Below are 19,430 nucleotides of genomic sequence, written 5' to 3'. Positions count from 1 at the left end.
TCTCTCTCTCCTTTTTTTGTTTGTCTGTAGGGCTCCCTTTAGTATCTCCAGAAGGGCAGGTCTCTTGTTAGCAAATTCTCTCAGCATTTGTTTGTCTGTGAAAAATTTAAGCTCTCCCTCAAATTTGAAGGAGAGCTTTGCTGGATAAAGTATTCTTGGCTGGAAATGTTTCTCACTCAGAATTTTAAATATATCGTGCCACTGCCTTCTTGCCTCCATGGTGGCTGCTGAGTAGTCACTACTTAGTCTTATGCTGTTTCCTTTGTATGTGGTGAATTGCTTTTCTCTTGCTGCTTTCAGAACTTGCTCCTTCTCTTCTGTGTTTGACAGTGTGATCAGTATATGTCTCGGAGTGGGTTTATTTGGATTTATTCTATTTGGAGTTCGCTGAGCATTTATGATTTGTGTATTTATGTTGTTTAGAAGATTTGGGAAGTTTTCCCCAACAATTTCTTTGAATACTCTTCCTAGACCTTTACCCTTTTCTTCCCCTTCTGGGACACCAATGAGTCTTATATTTGGACGTTTCATGTTATCTATCATATCCCTGAGGTCCGTTTCAATTTTTTCAATTTTTTTCCCCATTCTTTCTTTTATGCTTTCATTTTCCATTCTGTCATCTTCGAGGTCACTGATTCGTTGTTCAACTTCCTCTAGTCTTGTACTATGAGTGTCCAGAATCTTTTTAATTTGGTCAACAGTTTCTTTAATTTCCATAAGATCGTCCATTTTTTTATTTAGTCTTGCAATTTCTTCTTTATGCTCTTCTAGAGTCTTCTTGATTTCCTTCATATCCCGTACTATGGTCTCATTGTTCATCTTTAGTTCTTTGAGTAGCTGCTCTAGGTGCTGTGTCTCTTCTGGTCTTTTGATTTGGGTGCTTGGGCTTGGGTTATCGATATCGTCTGGTTTTTTCATATGCTTTATAATTTTCTGTTGTTTTTGGCCTCGTGGCATTTGCTGAACTTGATAGGGTTCTTTTAGGGTTTGTAGACCTATTGAAGTCCTTATCTCTAATTTATCAGATCTACAGCTTCGTGGAGTACACTTTCTCTAACTAACCAGCAGGTGGCGTCCACGAGCCACCTGTTCTCCACGAGCCAGTTCTCCCCTGCTTAGCCTTTTTGGTGAGTGGGGGAGTGAGTCTTGTGGGGACCAATTGGTGTACCAAGCTTGCGTGTGTAGTTGGTGTTGCCTGCCCTGTATGTGGGGCGTGTTTCTGGGCAGTCGGGGAGGGGGGGTGGCCCTAACAATCAAATCTCCCTGATGATCCTAGAGTTTTAAAGCTGCTGCAATAGTCTAATCCTTCAGTTCAGTCCTGCCACAGTTTGTCTCTGCCACTGACCCACAAGTCTTTGGTATTGGCGTATGGCTCCTGAGACTTGCAAGTGGGCCCCTCTTCCAGGCCGTGCACCCCGGGTCCTCTGTTGAGGGATGACTGTGCTATGTCACAGGTGAGTGCCGTCCCCCCAGGGCAGTTCTGGGCTGCTGGGCTGTGTAGGGAGGCTCCCAGTCTGCTCAAATGATGGCTGAATGGGGCTTTGTTAATTCACATTGCTCCACCTTCCCAACTCTGGGACAATCAGCTGAGGTTGCAGGGAAGGCTAATGTCCACGCCCAGTTTTGTGGTGTATGCCTGTTATTTGAAGCACTTCCGTCACACTGGGTTGTCTGGGGCAGCTCTGGACTATGGGGCTGGCGATGGGGAGGAGTGTTTCCTGTCCACCAGGATGATGGCTGTGAGCAGACACCCCCCTTTTCTTGGGAAGTTGTGGTGTTTAGTGAATTTTCTCAGCCACTGGATTATTGCCTTTTGTCTCAGAGCTCTCTTAGTTCTGCTCTTGACTTGACGTGCCCAAATTGTAATTCTTTGAAGCTTTCTGTATTGGGCTTCTTAGAGTAATTGTTTTAGAAAAAGAAAAAAGGATTAAAAAAAAAAAAAAAAAAAAAGGGCCCTCCTCAGAGATCTAATGGGTTATTGAAATGCTAATAGACAAAGCAACCAGGGCCATTAAGGAAAGGTCCACAGGGCAGAGAGATCAGCTTTTCTTCGGGATTTGCATATGCGCCTCAAGGCCTGAGCTCCGCCCTTCCCCTTTCTGTGTTCACCAGAACTCCAAAAATCCTCTGCTTTTATTTTGGAGTTTTTCGTGTTATTTTTTTTTTTCTATGCCTGTCTCCTCTCTGCTGGGCTGGCAGCTCTCAGATTCTCTGGTGTCTGGTCTCAGTCTATCTATGGTTGGAGTATGGATCAGTAGAATGAGTTTCCGATAAGGGCTACCACTGCAGTTCTCCCTTCTCCTTCCCGGAGCTGGCAGCCCCTCCTCCCACGGGACTGAGCCTGGCAGGGAGGGGCGCGGGTCCCCTGGCCGCAAAAACTTACAGATTTCGCTGATCTCAGCAGTTCGACATTTTCATGAGTGTTGTATGAAGTATGCCCAAAGACAGCTTGCTCTGTGGTGTCCAGTCCACGCAGTTCCTGGCTTTTTACCTACTTTCCTGGAGGAGTAACTAAAACTTACAGCTCACCAGTCCTCCATCTTGCCCCGCCTCCCTGTAGGTAGATTTTTGATGACTGAATTGCATCTCTTTACTTGTGGTTGGTTTGTCGAGGTCTTCTGTGTCTTCTTGGGTCAGTCTAGGTTGTTCATGTGTTTCCAGGAAATTATCCATTTCCTCTAAATTGTCTATTTGTTGGCATACCATTGTTCATAGTATCCTTTATAATTTTTTTTTATTTCTTCAGGATCTGTAGTAATTATCCCCTTTTCATTTCTGATTCTGTGTATTTGGGTCTTCTCTCTTTTTGGCTTTGTCAGTTTAGCTAAGGGTCTGTCAATCTTGTTCATCTTCTCAAAGAATCAACTTTTGGTTTTATTTATTCTCTCTGTTTTTTTTTTTTTTTTTTTTTTTTTTTTGTTGTTGTTGTTCCCCAGCTCATTTATTTCTGCTTTAATCTTTGTTATTTCTTTTTGTCTACTTGCTTTAGGGTTTGTTTGCTGATACTTCTCTAGGCTCTTCAGTTCCGTTAGGTCTTTAGTTTAGCTCTTTCTTGCTTTTGGATATATACATGTAGGACTATAAATTGCCCTTCAGCACTGCCTTTGCTGCATCTCACAGGTTTTGATATGTTGTGTTCTCATTTTCATTCACCTCTAGATATTTACCAATTTCTCTTGCAATTTCTTCTTTGATCTACTGGTTGTTTAGGAGTGTGTTGTTTAACCTCCATATAATTGTGAAAGATCTTGTTTTTTGGTGGTTGTTGATTTCTAGTTGCATTCCATTGTGGTCAGAGAATGTGCTTTGAATAATTTCAATCTTTTTAAATTTATTAACACTTGTTTTGTGCCCCAGCACATGATCTATCCTGGAGATTGTTCCATGGGCAGTAGAGAAGAATGTATATCCTTGTACTTTGGGATTAATGTATTGAATTAAATTAATTGATTTTCTTATGTTGAACTGCCCTTGCATGCCAGGAATGAACCCCACTTGGTTGTGGTGTATAATTCTTTTAATGTGCCTTTGGATTCGATTTGCAAGTATTTTGTTTAGGATTTTTACATTTATATTCATTAGGGAGATTGGCCTATAGTTTTCCTTTTTTTAGTGTCTTTATCTGGTTTTGGTATCCGGGTGCTTATCTTTGTCTTGGCGAATTGCTCTGGCTAGAACTTCTAGCACAATGTTGAATAATAGAGATGACAGTGAGCATACTAAGTCTAATTCATCTATCTTATCATTTAGGTTCTCAATTTCCTTATTGGTCCTCTGTCTAGATGTTCTATCTCTAGAAGAGAGTGATGTATTGAAGTCTCCCACTATTATTGCAGATGTGTCTATTGCTCCTTTCAGTTTAGCCAATGTTTGTCTCATGTATTTGGAGCTCCTTGATTAGGTGCATAAACATTTATAATTGTTATTTCTTCTTGGTGAATGATCCCTTTCATTAATATATTCTTAATATATATATTAATATTATTGTTGTATTGTATTAATATATTATTGATATATTTCTTCTTTATCTCTTATGACATCTTTGCCTTTAAAGTCTATTTTGTTCGATATTAGTATAGCTACCACAGCTTTCTTTTGATTGCAGTTTGTGTGGAATATTTTTTTCCATCTTTTCACTTTCAGTCTCTTTGTGTCACAGGGTCTAAGATGAGTCTCTTGTAAACAGCATATTGCTGGGTCCTATTTTTTAATCCATTCTACCAGTCTGTATCTTAAACTTGGAAAGTTTAGTCCATTCACATTCAAAGTTATTACTATGAAGGGAGCTCTTGAACCAGCCATCTTATCCTTTAGTTTTTAGTTGTTAGATCTATATATATTTTTTCCCTCTCTTTTTCCTTTAAGTTACCGTTACTAATAAGTCTTCAGTTCTGTGTTCTTCTCCAGACCTCTCTCTCCTTTCTTTTTTTCCTAGCCGATAGAGACCCTTTTAGTATTTCTTGCAGGACAGGTCTCTTGTTAACAAATTCTCTCAGCATTTTTTGTGAAATTTTAAAAGTCTCCCTCAATTTTGATTGAGAGCTTTGCTGGATAAAGAATTCTTGGCTGGCAGTTTTTCTCTTTCAGAAGCTTACATATGTCATACCACTGCCTTTTCTCCTCCATGGTGCCTGCTGAGTAGTCAGTACTTAGTCTTATGTTGTTTCCCTTGTACGTGGTGAATCACTTCTGTCTTGCTGCTTTCGGTAGATTTTCCTTCTCTTCAGCATTTGACAGTCTAACCAGTATATGTCTCAGAGTAGGTTTATTTGGATTTATTCTATTTGGAGTTTGTAGGGCATCTTTAATTTGCATATTTATGTCATTTAGAAGGATTGGGATGTTTTCTCCAACAATTTCTTCAACAATCTTCCTAGCCCTTTACCTTCTCTTACCCTTCTGGGAACACCAGTGATTCTTATATTTGTGTGCTTCACATTGTCCATCATTTCTCTGAGATCCATTTTAAATTTTTTTTATTTTTTTCACCATTCATTCTTTTGTACTTTCACTTTCCATCATCCTATCTTCAAGGTTTCTATTTTGTTCCTCTTCTTCTTCAAATCTAGTGTTATGTATCTCAAGAATATTTTTAATTTGATCAGCAGTATCTTTTATTTCCGTAAGGTCTGCTGTTATTTTATTTACTCTTGTAAATTCTTCTTTATGCTCTTCTGGGGTCTTCTTCGTCTCCTTTTTATCCTTAGCCATAATATTGATGTTTGTGTGTACCTCTTTGATTAATTACTCTAAATTTTGTGTCTCTTATGGCTTGTCCATGTATTTTATATCCTTCAAGTGCTTTGTAATTTTCTGCTGGCTTCAGGGCATTTGCTTGTCTTGATAGGGTTATTTTGGGAAGTGCAGAATTAATTGAGCATGTATATATAATTTGTTTTTCTGGAGCACAGTTTCCCAATCCTACTAGAAGGTGGCACTCTTAATGCATAGCTTGCTGGATTGCATTTTCCCTAACCGACCAGCAGGTGGCAATCTTGAGGGCACCGCTTGCTGGAGTGCAGGTTTCCCAATTTTACCAGCAGGTGGTGCTCTTGCTGGCCAGAGTGAAGTTTCCCTAATCTGCCAGCAGCTGACAATCTTGAGGCACTGCCTGCTGGAGTGCAGTTTCCCATTCCTACCAGCAGGTGGCACTCCTGATGCACAGCTCACAGGGGTGCAGTTTCCATAACCCACCGGCAGGCGATGCTCTTCACGCACTGCTTGCTGGAGTGCAGTTTCCCATTCTTACCAGTAGGTGGCACTCTTGAGGCACAGCTTGCTGGAATGCAGTTTCCCAATCCTACGAGCAGGTGGAGATCTTGAGGCACAGCTTGCTGGAGTGCAGTTTCCCAATCCTACCAGCAGGTGGCGCTCTCAAGGCACTGCTTGCCAGAGTGCAGTTTCCCAGGGCTACCAGCAGGTGGAGCTCTTGAGGCACACCTTGCCAGAGTGCAGCTTCCCTCAACTGCCAGCAGGTGGCGATCTCAGGTCTTCCCCAACTTCTCCTGTGTGGTGGGCGGAGCCATACTAGGTGGGGAACCAATCAGTGCACCTGTTCTCCATGTGCACTGGAGAAAGCCTGTCATGGGGCCGCAACGTGGGCCCTGAGCAGGTAGGCAGGGAACCTGATCAAGGCACCCTGCATGTGGGATGTGGGCCCTGCCTGCTTCTTCTCTGCCTGTCTTACACCCGGGAGTCTCTGGGTTGTGGGAGGGGTCCCTGATCACCAGTATGGCACCTGTTCCCTTCCCCCTTCTTGCTGTTCCATCCCCTTGACTTCCATGGGAGGAGAGCAATCGCAGCCCACCGGATTCCCTCATGGAGCTCCCTGCTGTGTGGCTGGAGTATCACCCCCAGCAGACTGTTCAAGGTGGGTGCACGGGAGTGGAGAGCTGCTGCTCACTCCGTTGTCTGGTGGCAGTTTTGCTGCTGCTGGCCTGTGGGGGTGAGGACAGTCCGGACGGGGAGCGCACTCACTGTGACCCTCCAGCTGCTGTCCTCCGTTTGTGTCAGGTGTCCCCTCTGCATACTGTGAGGGACCCTCGATGGCTGGTCATACCCCAGAACCATGGTCCCTGGTGTCCTTCAGCCCCTTCCTAGTTAGTCTGATGGAGGAGAAGCCCTTTCTGTCTCCCCTACTCTGCCATCTTCCCAGAAGTCTCTCCAAGGTTTTCTTTTACTTAAAAAATAGATAATTTTTAAGTAAGTTAAGAACATCCCCTGCACACACATGACAAGGCATTCCCTCATCTCTCAGGTGTCATGCACTTTCCCTCTGGCTGGTGAAGAAGGGTGCAAGTGACACACTTTCTGTCTGCTGCCGCCAGCACTTCTGCTGCATTGTCCCATGTGGTTTTCACCTTCGGGACCCACAGCCTGCGGTTGTGCACCTTATGGGGGCGAGCTCCTCATCTCTCCCAGCCTGCACTGGTCAAGGGCAATTGCCTGCCACTTACTGGTTTTTCCTTTCTATAAATATTCTTCTCTTTTTCCTTAAATATGTGGACCCCAGAAATCTCTTGGCAAACAGGTCAAACAGAAGTCTAGTTGAATTCATCATTAATTCATTGTAAGAAAAACTTGAGGGCTCTAAAATGTGTGTGTCCTTAGGTCTGATGTGCAAGGTACAAAAGTGGCCCATTTAATAATAGCAGTTATCTTTTTGTGTACCCCATGAGGTATATAATTCTTTACATTAAAGAAATTTGTTCCTAAGATGTGTAGTTTGGGTAAATCTTAAGTGATTAGTAGTCTATGCAAGTATTTTCAACAAGTTTTGTATTTAAATGTTTTGCCTTTGTAGACTCACAACTAAAAGGAATTTTTCAAGGTGTTCTTGTAAAGTCTATTATTTTTAGGCTGTCGCTTAGTGAGAACTTGCCAGGAACCTCATTATTTCTTTAATATTTTCCTCCTTATATTCTTTATTATATCTGGATCAATGATCATTCATAAAGGATGTTGTATATGGTTTTGGAGTTTTTCCTCCTTGTAAAATTTTAATGGCAGAAGTCCATATAGAACTTATAAGTCCTTAGAAAAATTCCCAAATACAAGTGTACCTGAAAAACTCAGTGCCTCCCAAGAAAGTACAACAATACAAAATGTATTTGAGACAGTACTGTTTTCTTTTTAGCAATATTCATTATAGCCAAAAATTGGCGACAACTGAAATGTTCACCAACTGATGAGTGATTAATGAAATGTCCTGTACAGTGGAATATTATTTAGTGCTAAAAAGGAACAAAATACTGATCCATACCACAGCTTGGATGAACCTTGAAAACATTGGGTAGAGTGAAAGAAGCCTGCCACACGTGCTCAAGTGATGTGTGGTTCTGTTTATGTGAAAACTTCAGAACAGGCAATCCATTGAGGCAGAAAGCAGATGAGTGGTTGCAAGGGGCTGGGTGGGGGTTGGTGTGTGGCCACTAAAGGATACAAAGTTTCTTCTTGGGGGGGATAAAAATGTTCTAAAGTGGATTGTGATGATAATTGTACAACGTGATGAATATGTTGGTAATTATCAAATTGTATCCTTTAAATGAGTGAATTGTATGTTACACGATACACGAATTACATCTCAATAAAACTGTTATAAGACAACAACAAAAATCAAGCAACAGCAGTAAAAATCTGAAGACCTAATTGGAGTTAAATACCCAGGAGACTGAATACAGTTTTGAAGCTAATCACTTTGGTTTTGCAAAGATCACTACCGTAAACCATTTTACACTTTCAGAACCATGAGGTAAATTCAAACAAACCTTTTTATTTTGCTCTGTATTGCTGAAAGTGTTCTAAGCATGTGCTGTCCTGAAAAGGGGAACAGCCTTTTCTTATTCTCAGCTCTTCCTCTGAGATAATCAGGGCAGGTCATGATGTTGTGACATAGTGAAAAAAAATGTTCCAGAAGAGGTCAGGCCTCTGTATCTGCTGTCTCTTCCCCTTGGGTCAGGAAAATGCCCTCTTTGAGCTTTATTTATCTTAGAGAAGGGATTAGAAAAACCTCCTTTCCTGCCTTTTAGGACTATTTTCAGGATGAGGCGAGATAATGGCGGAGAGGGTGCTTCCTGAAACACAGAGGCAAGATGGTGGTGGGATTCGATGTCTTCCAGGAGATGGGAGCTTCCTTTATGTTCCGCGGCTGCCCTGAGAGCCGGCAGTGCCGGGGCTGCACTGGGTGGGAAACCAGACCCGGGAGATTCCGAGTTCCCACTCTCTGTTGCAGCCCTGTGGGCGTTTGTGCAGGGGCAGTCCGGGTATTGACTGAGCTGGGGAGCAAACCAGGCCAGACGCCTGCACCCTCACCGTGTTGAGCCCTGGTTCTGAGCTGTGGAAGCGCTGTGGCCTCGTTCAGTCCCTGGGAGGCAGGCACCTCTCCCACTTCACAGAGCAGCAAACGAGGGCACCTGTTCTCCCTAGACACGAGGACTTACAGGCTCAGGGGTTTGTGAGGGTCTTTGCATGCTTCCCTCACAGATGTCTCTCTCGGGATGAGGGATGTCCACAAGTTTTGCCACGTGGGTGTCTGCTGGGATCTGGGTGGGACATGGGAGAGCACAGAAGCCCACCACAGCCACTGAATGTGCAGTCGTGGATTCTCTCTCTCAGCTCTCTGAGAGTTCTGGAAAAAGCTTTATTCCCTGGCAGAGTGTTGTTGCCCCGTAATCCCAGCTGGAGCCCAGTGGTTCCAGTGGCAGGGTGGAAATGTCACTGTCCCAAAGTGTAAGGCACTTACTCTTCTGAGCCTGTTGGTTGTTTGTTTGATTTGCCTCTAGTTTCAATCACTCGAGTTTATTTCCTTCATTGATTATCTGTAGAGGATGATGATATCATAGCCCAGAAAAAGCCATCTTCAAATGAAATCCACTTGGTCAAAACCTTCCTTACAAGGATTTTGAGAAATTCTCTGAGGCACAGCTTTGTGTTTATAAATTTTTGACTTCTATGGTATGATGTTTTCTCTGCAGCTCATGTGAAACTATTATAAAGTAAATAGGTCCCACATTTTGCCATGTTTTTTCCCTCTTTAAGATGGTCTGAATCATCAAAAAATTTGTTAGAAAATTCTTTTGGGATTTATTTCCTACTTGCTAATATTCTTTAATGTTGCCTGATTGGAAAAATGTGTGATCTCCATACAGTACCTAAAGAGGCTCCATTGAGCTTTCTCTCAGTTCACGATTGGGCCTTAGAGAAGTGGGGAGCAGCACTTACCAAAGACCCTCCAATCAGACAAGACGCAAGCTTGGGGGTGTCTGCACCTGCAGCAGCCCTGCTGCTGGCTTTGTTCACATGGCAGCAGTACCTGTGGCATCTGCAGTAGGGCATTTGGACTGGACACATCAGGTCACACCTGGGCAGGTGTGGCCAAAAGACAACAAGCCAGACATAGGGTGGTGGGGACCCTGGGGTAGGCGCCTGAGACACTTGTGGCATGTTGAGCAGCCCTGGCTGAGACGGCCTGCTGCCCGTGGGCCTCACGGTTCCCGGGGACCTTTGGGTGACATCACAGGTATGCACAGAGAGGGTCAGAGAAAGACACAGCCTCAGTCCTCATTAACAATAGGACAGCTTGTATTTACTCGATTATCCAAGTAAATAAATAAAGATAAGCTGTCGAAATTGTGAGTGTCCCAGCCAACTGGGGCCACCCCTTGAGCTCTTCTCCAGCCCTGTGCCTTCTCCTCAAGGAGGCCAAGGGCCCTGTGCTGAAATGAGGGAGAGAGAAGATTCTGGTTTTGTTCTTACAGGGAGGGGGTAGAGCAAAATTTATTCATTTATGTATTTAAGAATAAATTTTGAAGATTTTCAAGAAGCAATTTTAAGAATAACTTTGGAAGAATAAGGGCTGGTTCACATTTTGCATTAGGGCAAATGAGTCATTAACAAAAGTTGAACAAGAATGTTCTTGTCCAGCTACAGCGGAAAGCACCTGGGAGTGATCCCAGCAACCATACGGCTCCTTTCTGTTCTTGTGTTCCTGCCTCCGTGCGCTGTTGTCCATTGTGTGACGTCCCTGAATTGTCTGTGTTCTTTTTTTTTATTCATTTTATTGAGATATACCACGCAGTCACACAAAACAAAGCATACATTCAATTGTTCACAGTACCACCACATAGTTGTGCATTCATCACCAAAATCAATCCCTGACACCTTCATTACCACACACACAAAAATAAGAAGAATAAAAATTAAAGTGAAAAAGAGCAATTAAAGTGAAAACACTGGCTGCCTTTTTTGTTTGTTTGTTTCCTTCCCCCATTTTTCTACTCATCCAACCATAAACTAGACAAAGGGGAGTGTGGTCCATATGGCTTTCCCAATCCCATTGTCACCCCTCATAAGCTACATTTTTATACAACTGTCTTCGAGATTCATGGGTTCTGGGTTGTAGTTTGATAGTTTCAGGTATTTACTGCTAGCTATTCCAATTCATTAGAACCTAAAAAGGGTTGTCTATATTGTGCGTAAGAGTGCCCACCTGAGTGACCTCTCGGCTCCTTTTGGAATCTCTCTGCCACTGAAGCTTATTTCATTTCCTTTCACATCCCCCTTTTGGTCAAGAAGATGTTCCGTCCCACGATGCTGGGTCTACATTCCTCCCCGGGAGTCATATTCCACGTTGCCAGGGAGATTCACTCCCCTGGGTGTCTGATCCCACATAGGGGGGAGGGCAGTGATTTCACCTGCCAAGTTGGCTTAGGTAGAGAGAGAGGGCCACATCTGAGCAACAAAGAGGCATTCGGGAGGAGGTTCTTAGGCACAATTATAGGGAGGCCTAGCCTCTCCTTTGCAGCAACAGTCTTCCCAAGGGCAAGTCCTGTGGTAGAGGGCTCAACCCATCAAACCACCAGTCCCCTATGTCTGAGCACGTTAGCAGCCATCGAGGTGGAGCAGGCCAACACCCCTGCATTCTCCACCAGCTCCTCAGGGGGGCTCTGCATATTTTTTCATTTTTTTTTTTTTAATCTTTTTTTTTTTAAATCAACTATATAAAAAAAAAATTAAAAAACATACAATAAAATAACATTTCAAACAAACAAACCATAACAAGGGAGTAAGGAAAAGACAGCTAACCTAAGATAATTACTTTACTTCCAACATGTTCCTACTCTACACCAAGAAAGTAACCTAATATAGCAACATTTCTGTGAACTTGTTCCTACCATACCCACCAGAAATTAATAGACCATAGTCATTCCTGTCTGTGTTCTTTCAGGAGGAATGAGCCGAGCTGGAGGCCTCACTCCTGGCATGCCACCAAGTTCTCTGACAGTCACCCCGAGACGTCGACGTCTCAGTTCACCACCGGCGGCACTTGTCCTTCCTGGCACGCCCGACACCATGCGAGGTAGGAGCTGGTTTCCCAGCAGGGTGGAAGGTCAGCGTAACTCTACAGACACCAGTCGCAGCCTGGCCCTGGCCTGACAGCACGTCGCTTTACTTCAGCATGATCACCTCCTGAGAAGGCGTTGACTGCCTGCCTCAGTTTGCCTGTTCTGTGGTGACAAACACCACACGGTTTGGCTTAAACAATGGGAACTTCATGGCTGCTGGCTTTGGAGACCAGACATCCAACACCAAGATGGCGGCAGGCCATGCTCTCTCCCGGTGGCTGTCATGTTCTGGTGCTGGCTTGCTGCCGTCCTTGGGTTCTGGACGTCTGTCATGTCTGTCCGTCATGTGGCTTCCCCCTCTGCTCAGTCGTCTGTGTCTCTGTCTGCATTTCCTCTCCTTATAAGTTCTCCAGCCATGTGGAGTAAGAGCCACCCCGATTCAATGTGGCCTCATCTGAGTGGGATCTTCAGGGATCCTTTTCACCACCGAGTGCACACCCTAACCCCTATAACATCTTCACAGGTCCTAACTGCAATTGGGTTCACGCCCTCGGGACTGGGGGTTAGGCTTGGAACTTGCCTTTATGGGGGGCACGATTCAGTTCTCAACAGTCTGCATTACTGGTTGAAATCCCCAAATTTTTCACTGGGCAGGCAAGTTTATGACACTCAAACAATAAATAATAAAATGCCAAGGGAAAGGCCAAGCCACTGGGGTTCTCACTCGCGTTGTTCAGTGGTAAAGCCAGAGCCTTGGGACTCAACTTGTCGGCTCAGTCCCTCTGGGGGAAGCCGAGCAGGAAACCAGAAGGTGGTGGTCTTTGGCCAGGTGGGGTGGATATCAGGGCCCCTGACATACCCACAGCCAAGAGTCTTCTCCTGAGATTTTTACATGTGGACTGGACAGCAGGAGATACTGAAGCACCGGCAGGTGTATTTTGTGAAATCCCCTGGGTGATTCTGTTTATGGTCCTCACCTTGAAGCCAACCCCTGAGTCCTGCTGTGGGGATACGGTGGAAACTAGAGGGCTCAGCACCCAACCCTGAGTGCTTCTAACCCCCCATGAGAGGTGCAGTGGTGGTTTCCCACCGAGGGTGAGACTGGGTGGAGGGGCTGTGTCACGGTTTGGTGGAAGGGAAGGTACCTGCCACTGGTTGACTTGGCTGGAGCCCACGTGCCAGGGTCAGGGGAGCTCATGTTGAGTGAGCCCCAAATCAGCATGTGTAGGTGTTGGCTCTTGGAGCCTCCTACATTCTCCAGAGCACTGTTTAGCCACCAGGTGCTGACCAGGTTAGTTCAGGTGGTCAGTGGTAACTTATCTTCCTTAGCCTCCTGTTACAAGGATGGCGGTAATGGTGTGTGTGTGTGCACATGTGTGTCTGTACATGTGAGGGTGTGTGCATGCATATTTGGAGCTTTTGGAGCCCTCTCAAAATCAGTTTTCTTGTTAGTGAATACAGATCTGCTGCAAAATTTCAAAGTAAAGTATTTGTTAGATGTGAAGAAAATGTATCTCAAATACAACATTACCTATTTAAAGTGACAACAGATGATGATATGTAGAACCCAGGGTTTCTTGAGAAGCTACAGATTCTCAACAGTGTGATAAAACTTAAATGAAAAGTGGGCCTTTTATTTTGTTATTAAGATGTAATATGATCGCCAGTAAGCCCATTTGGTGGTTTCTTAATCTATATTGCCCACATCTGTGTTGAAACAGCACTTTGTGCTATTTATCCCTGCCGGACTTGGGATCTCTTGGAAGAATCACATTAGGAATATTGGTGGGAGGATGGATGGGAAAGTGTTCCATATTTGAGAGGGGTAGCTCGTTTGTCCCAAGAAAAGTGTAAAAACCGAATGGAACGCTGCATCTGACTCCCTGCGATGACTCAGCAAGTTCATTCTCCTGTGTCCTTGCCCCAGTCACACATTTTCCTTTCTTATTCTGGTTCTCTCCAAACCTCTTGCAGCCACAGCTCTTTTTTGCCTTGAAGCTTGAACGTTTCAGCTTTGTGAGCTTTCTTGAAAGCATTTACCATGTCTGCATCAACAGTTTGACCACCTGTGGGCATCAGTCTTGCATACTTCACGGAGTAATTAATTTCTCAGTTTAATCATTCATAACCAGGCTTTAGCAACAGTGAGCCTGACTTGTAAGTGTCCTCCTGTTGGACACCACCCTAGCCATGAGCCTGTGCTCTTGGCATTTACCTGCAGCTCTGCTCACCTTGTAAGTTCTGACCAGCCTGAGGGCGGCAGCACGGCGTCTTGCTAAAAGGCCTGTTGTCTGTGCTGCCAATCAAATATTTAGTTGACCTGGAGTTTAGAAAAGAGTATTAATACTTAACTTTGGAAGAATAATCTTATCCTGAAGTATTTCTTTTGATTTTACAATTTTGTCTGCTTCTTTTGTGTTAATAATCCTCAATAATAATTGTTTCACGTGACAGACCAGGGGTCAGCAAACCTTGTCTGTAAAAAGCCAGAAAGTAAAGATTTTAGCCTTTGTGGGCCCTGCAGTCTCTGTCTGGACTCCCCAACGATGCCAGTGAGGGGCACAAGCAGCCACCGATGATATGCAAACAAACGGTGTAACCGTGTCCCAAGAAGACTATTTGTGGACACATCACAAAATATTATTCCTGTGATCCCCCCCCCCCGACATTTAAAGATGTAAAAGCCATGCTTAGCTCACAGGCTGTGGTTTGCTCGCACATATAAGTGTAAATACAGGCATTGCCTACGAGTGATTGCTGGTGGACCTTAACCTGTCGAAGGGCAGTAGGGCAAGAGGAAATAGCGCTAGCATTTAAAGTTACCTTTTTGGTCAAAAGGGCATTAAGTGGGTGGAACACAGCCTTTTCAGCCTGTGATCAGTAAGCAGCTGTGATTCGGCTGCATGGAGATAGCCTTCCGGATCCAGTGATCTCATTCCAGGTTTGGTTTCCTGTTTGCACGTGGGGCGTGCAGCCAGGCGTCCACAGTGCCGTCACCCCCCGAGCTTTCCCCGTGCTGACCCTTGAGCCTTAGCCAACTAACGTCCTTCTTCTCACCCTGCAGCTCCTCCCAGGACCTGTCCAGCTCGTGGGAGCAGAGAAGCCTGTGGCACACTCTGGACCACGCTGGCTCCCTGGGCAGCGTCGACAGCCTGGACCCCCGCTGTCCGCCCTGCCCGTTGGGGCGACTCTTGGCCACCAGGTCCAACAGCAGCGTGGACCGCCTGGGCGGTGCGAGCCAGCGTGACTCGGCCTACAGCTCCTTCTCCACCAGCTCCAGCACGCCTGACCACACCCTACCCAGGGCCGACGCCAGCTGCTCGGACGGCACCCCCCAGCAGGCCTGCCTGTGGGAGGCCACCAGGCCGGGCAGCGGCGAGGAGGGCCGGGCTACTGGGGACCTGGAGCCTCACAGAAGCCCTGGGCAGGAGGACAACCCGGAGCCCAGGCCGCCTCCTCCCGGGAGGCCCAGCTTTGGGCCGGTCTGGTATGTCCCTGATAAGAGAAAAGCCCCTTCCTCCCCTCCGCTGCCTCCCCCACCTCTCCACAGCGACAGCTTCGGTGCCACCAGGGGCCATGAGAAGACGCAGGGTCCTCTGTTCCCGGAGGCTGCCGCTGCACAGCACTGGACGGCCCTGGCCCAGGCTCAGGCGTGGGGCAACTGGAGGGCAGAGCCCCCGGATGTGCAGCCAAGGCCGACGCTGAGCGACGAGAGGGGGCCTGGCAGCTCGAGCTGCAGCACAGACCCCCGCCGGCACTGTGCCTGGCTGCCCTCCGGTGAGGGGGTGGGCGGCTGGCTGCAGGCCTTGCGGTCCAGCTCGGATGTGCACCTTGCGCCGACTTGCCCCAGGTACCTGCACCCCCACCAGTACAGTGACGAGGGGCCCTTCCTCCACGACGGTCTCTGGCTTGCCACGTCACCCTGGGACCAGCAGGAGCTTCCCGCCAACTGCCTCTGGGACGGCAGCCCCACCCAGGCCAGATGGCTCCGCGCTGATGCCCAGAGCGGGGACACCAGCGGACACAGCTGCTACTACTGCGTGACCACAAAGCAGCCGGGCCTGGGGGGCGGGCTGGCAGCTGACCTGAGTCCGGGGGCTCAGGAGTGTCTCCCCACGGCTCCGGTGGGCCAGAAACCCAGGTGTGGCTCCCTTCAGCCTGACGAGACCCTAGATGCTGAGAGAGGAAGGGGCTGTCCACCGGATAGAGGAGGAGAGGGCTGGCCCCCAGCCATTGGAGAGCCTCAAAGAGCCTGCCACGTGGGCAAAGCCGGTCAGAGGACAGCTTCGGGTGACTTCAGGTGGGGTGACGGCGCTAGCAGCAAAATCTCTGCTCAGAAGACACCCTTGCTGCACTGCCTGACTCAAGAGGGGGAGAGCCGGCCCACCCCCGGCCAGGAAGGCGGGGCAGAGACGCCGCTGCCCTTCGACACCCAGGTGGGCAAACCCATGCGAAGAAGCAACCAATTCGCTACCACACTGTGGAATGAGATCCAGCTGCGGCACGCCAAGCTGCAGAAGAGCAGGAGCTCCGCCAGCCTGGCCGGGGCCCCCGAGGCCAAGGAGGAGGCTAGCAGCTGCAGGCTGGAGGCAGGAGGGGCCCCGGGGGCCCCCCGAGGTGGGTCCTTCACCGGCACCTACAAAGACCACCTGAAAGAGGCTCAGGCCAGGGTGCTGAGGGCCACCTTGTTTAAGCGTCGCGACTTGGAGCCCAGCCTGGCTGACCGTTACGCAGGGTGCCCGGGACAGAGGCCTGGGGGGTCCAGCAGCCCGTCCTCGTTCACCTTGGACCCGGCTGTGGCCCCCCAATTCTGGGAGGCCGGCCCAGCCAAGCTGCCCTCATCTGCAGGCTGCGTGCCGCACGTTCCCCGCGTCGGAGGCCGGAGACGGTTCACCGTGGAGCAGAAATTGAAGTCGTACTCAGAACCGGAGAAAATAAACGAGGTGGGGCTCTCGGGGGGCTGTGGTCCTCACCAGCACCCCGAGACGTCTGAGGATACAGTGGGGACTTTTGCCAATCGGTGGAAGTTTTTTGAGGAGACCAGCAAACCCACTTGCCAGAGGCCCAGACAGAGACAGGCTCTCTGTGGGCTCCCCAAAGAGCGCCCCGAGAGTGCACGGACAGCCAGGCCTGGCAGCGAGGGCACCGAGCCTTGGTACCAGAAGGGGGCACGCAGGACCTCCTCTGGGGAGCATCTGAGCAGCTGGGGAAAAGCGGAAAAGGTGGGGAAGTGCAAACCGCCCCAGAGACTGGGAACCTTTGCGGAGTATCAGGCCTCTTGGCAGGAGCAGCAGAAACCTGTGGAAGCCAGGAGCTCCGGGAGGTATCACTCAGCAGACGACATCCTGGATGTGGGTCTCGACCCGCACGAGAAACCGCAGTATGTTCACGGGAGATCCAGGTCATCGCCGTCTGCAGAGCACTACGTGCAGGTACGTGGCGCCCCACGATGAAGCAAGCCTGTCCCCAGCCACCAGCTGCAGGCCTGGAGGGAACACCTCCAGACAGAATTGCCTGAGCTGGGTTTATTTTAGGTCCGGCCGTGTGAGCACGTACGGCCACCAGCTCTTTGTGGGGACAAAACTGATGCATTCATGATAATTTTAAGTGCTATATTTCCAGAAACCCACATCTTTAGTTCCCAGCCCCATTACCCCAATCTCTTGCTTCAGCTGTCCTTAAAGCTTGCTTCTACCTTAATGTTAAGCAGAGAGCTTGGGGGCAACTAAAAATGGTATCTATTCCTCTTGAATCAAAGGGGGACACTTGATTTAAAGGCTCAAGACAACATAGTATGGCCACTTTTCAAATATCAATCTCATTCCTTTTAATCTGTATTGTGTTCTTTTTAGTATTCTTTTTTTATCGGCAAATGTTCTTAAGGATTGCCCTGGGGAAACTGTAAGCAAGAATGCTTAAACAACTACCTTTTTTTTTTTTAAGACTTTGGATGAAAAGTTAACTTCCAGGTTCTTTAGAAAACTACATATTCATATCTCTGCAAAGTTGGCATACATGCACACACACACTCTTTTGCTTTCTCTCTCTCTTTTTTTTTCCCTGCCAATTACATCTGTATTTGTATATTTCAAAGAAAAAATCTCTGTGGTGACAGCTGCAGTTTCTTTGACCGGGGCAGTAGATTCAATGTGTAAATCTAAGTCTGTGCGCGTCAGGAAAGCTGCCTGCTGCCTGAGGGGTGTGCTGGCACTCGGAGGACAAGCAGACACCGGGGGCATTTGTTTCTGAAGCCCCACACCTCACTCGGGGCCCATGGAGCACGCCCGCCGAGAGCCCCGTGCCCCCTTGGTCCACAGGAAGAAAGCCCCAATTCCAAGCATCAGAGCTCTTGAGGCGGCACCACAGTGCGCTGTAACCAGCTGCGTGTCGTTTCTTCCTTTCTGGCCATTAGGGTCACAGAGTTGAATCCGCGTCACATAGCAGTTGTGGCTCCTGCCCAGGGCAGGAGGAGACGCCCGGTCCCGCTGGGCTGTGCCAGCAAACGCGTGGTGGGAGTGAGCTAGCAGTCACGTGGCCGGGCAGCAGAGACGGCAGGCAGTGGCGCTGATTCTGTGGTACACATGTCAGGCCAAGCCACAAATGAGGGGGTTTCGTGATGATAGAGGTCGTCAGGACAGCACATAATGACTCGGTGTCTCTCTGTGTCGCCCTTTTCAGGAAGCACCCATTGAGCCACAGAGGCAAGCGGGACAGCCTGGTGATCACAGAAGAGAAGTCTCCTCCACGCTCCGTCCGCAGGAGGGCTGTGCTGCTCCGAGGTGGGTGCTTTGGGGGCTGGGGTTCCTAAAAGCTTGCTTTTGGGTGGGCTTTTTTCATGCCAGCTGGATGCCCAGTTGAAATGGTGAGCCTGTAGTTTTTGCCACACCCAAAGGGGCTGCCCACCAGCCCCACTGCTCTCCAGCCCCACGGGTGCCGCCTCCCTGGCACACTGTGAGCCGAGCAGGCGGGTGCTGCGGCCCGCTCAGGGAGGCTGTCCAAAGGCGATGGCGCTGTCCCAGGAGATGCTGGCACTTTGGGTTCTTAAAATGACTGCTGTCTTTTTGCTACAGTAAGGCCCTCCCTGTCGACAAAAGGAGAGCTTCAATGTAACGTATTGAGTTAAATGCTTTAAACAAAGTACCCGGCTCAGGGAAGGCTTTAATAAGCTAGTGTGTAGCTGTGTTACTGGGTCACAGTCTGAAAATTGACGTGGCCTCTGTGGATTGCTGGCCTGAAAGAAACGGCAAGAATTTCTAAATTGCACTCATTTTTTCAGTTCATTTTGAGCTTTAAAATAGAAAAGTGGGGTCTGCAGGACCTGTCCCTTCCAGCAGTGCCTGCGTGCCAGCATAGCTGTGTCATTGTAGTGACAATCACGTTTAGATGAAACCCAGAGCATAATCTTGCCCTTGAGACCTGAGGGTGGGAGAAGAGACTGTCATCTCTGCGGGAGATGAGGAAGAGCCTTCTTTTGAAGGGGCTAGCGTCAGAGTGGCTGCGAGTGAGCACACAGTAGGGCCTCTGAGTGCACGGGTTCCTAGTGCCCTGAGAATTAGGGGAATTGGTGTGATGTGCAAGGGGGGAGCT

At 47.8% G+C, this 19,430-nt stretch overlaps 1 protein-coding gene across 1 annotated transcript in view; it reads left to right on the top strand.

Moving 5' to 3' along the window:
* Nucleotides 1-19,430, top strand: part of LOC119523304 (protein Shroom2-like) — a 106,244-nt gene that overhangs the window by 23,466 nt on the left and 63,348 nt on the right. The window contains exons 3-5 of the mRNA XM_037822070.1: nucleotides 11,726-11,857; nucleotides 14,908-17,275; nucleotides 18,522-18,622. Coding sequence (XP_037677998.1) covers nucleotides 11,726-11,857; nucleotides 14,908-17,275; nucleotides 18,522-18,622 — 2,601 coding nt within the window. The remainder of the gene's footprint in view (nucleotides 1-11,725; nucleotides 11,858-14,907; nucleotides 17,276-18,521; nucleotides 18,623-19,430) is intronic.

The sequence above is a fragment of the Choloepus didactylus genome, chromosome X, assembly GCF_015220235.1.
Source record: "Choloepus didactylus isolate mChoDid1 chromosome X, mChoDid1.pri, whole genome shotgun sequence".
NCBI classification, from domain to species: domain Eukaryota; kingdom Metazoa; phylum Chordata; class Mammalia; order Pilosa; family Megalonychidae; genus Choloepus; species Choloepus didactylus.
The sequence above is the reverse complement of the archived record's forward strand: the minus strand, read 5'-3'. Positions and strand labels throughout refer to the sequence as shown.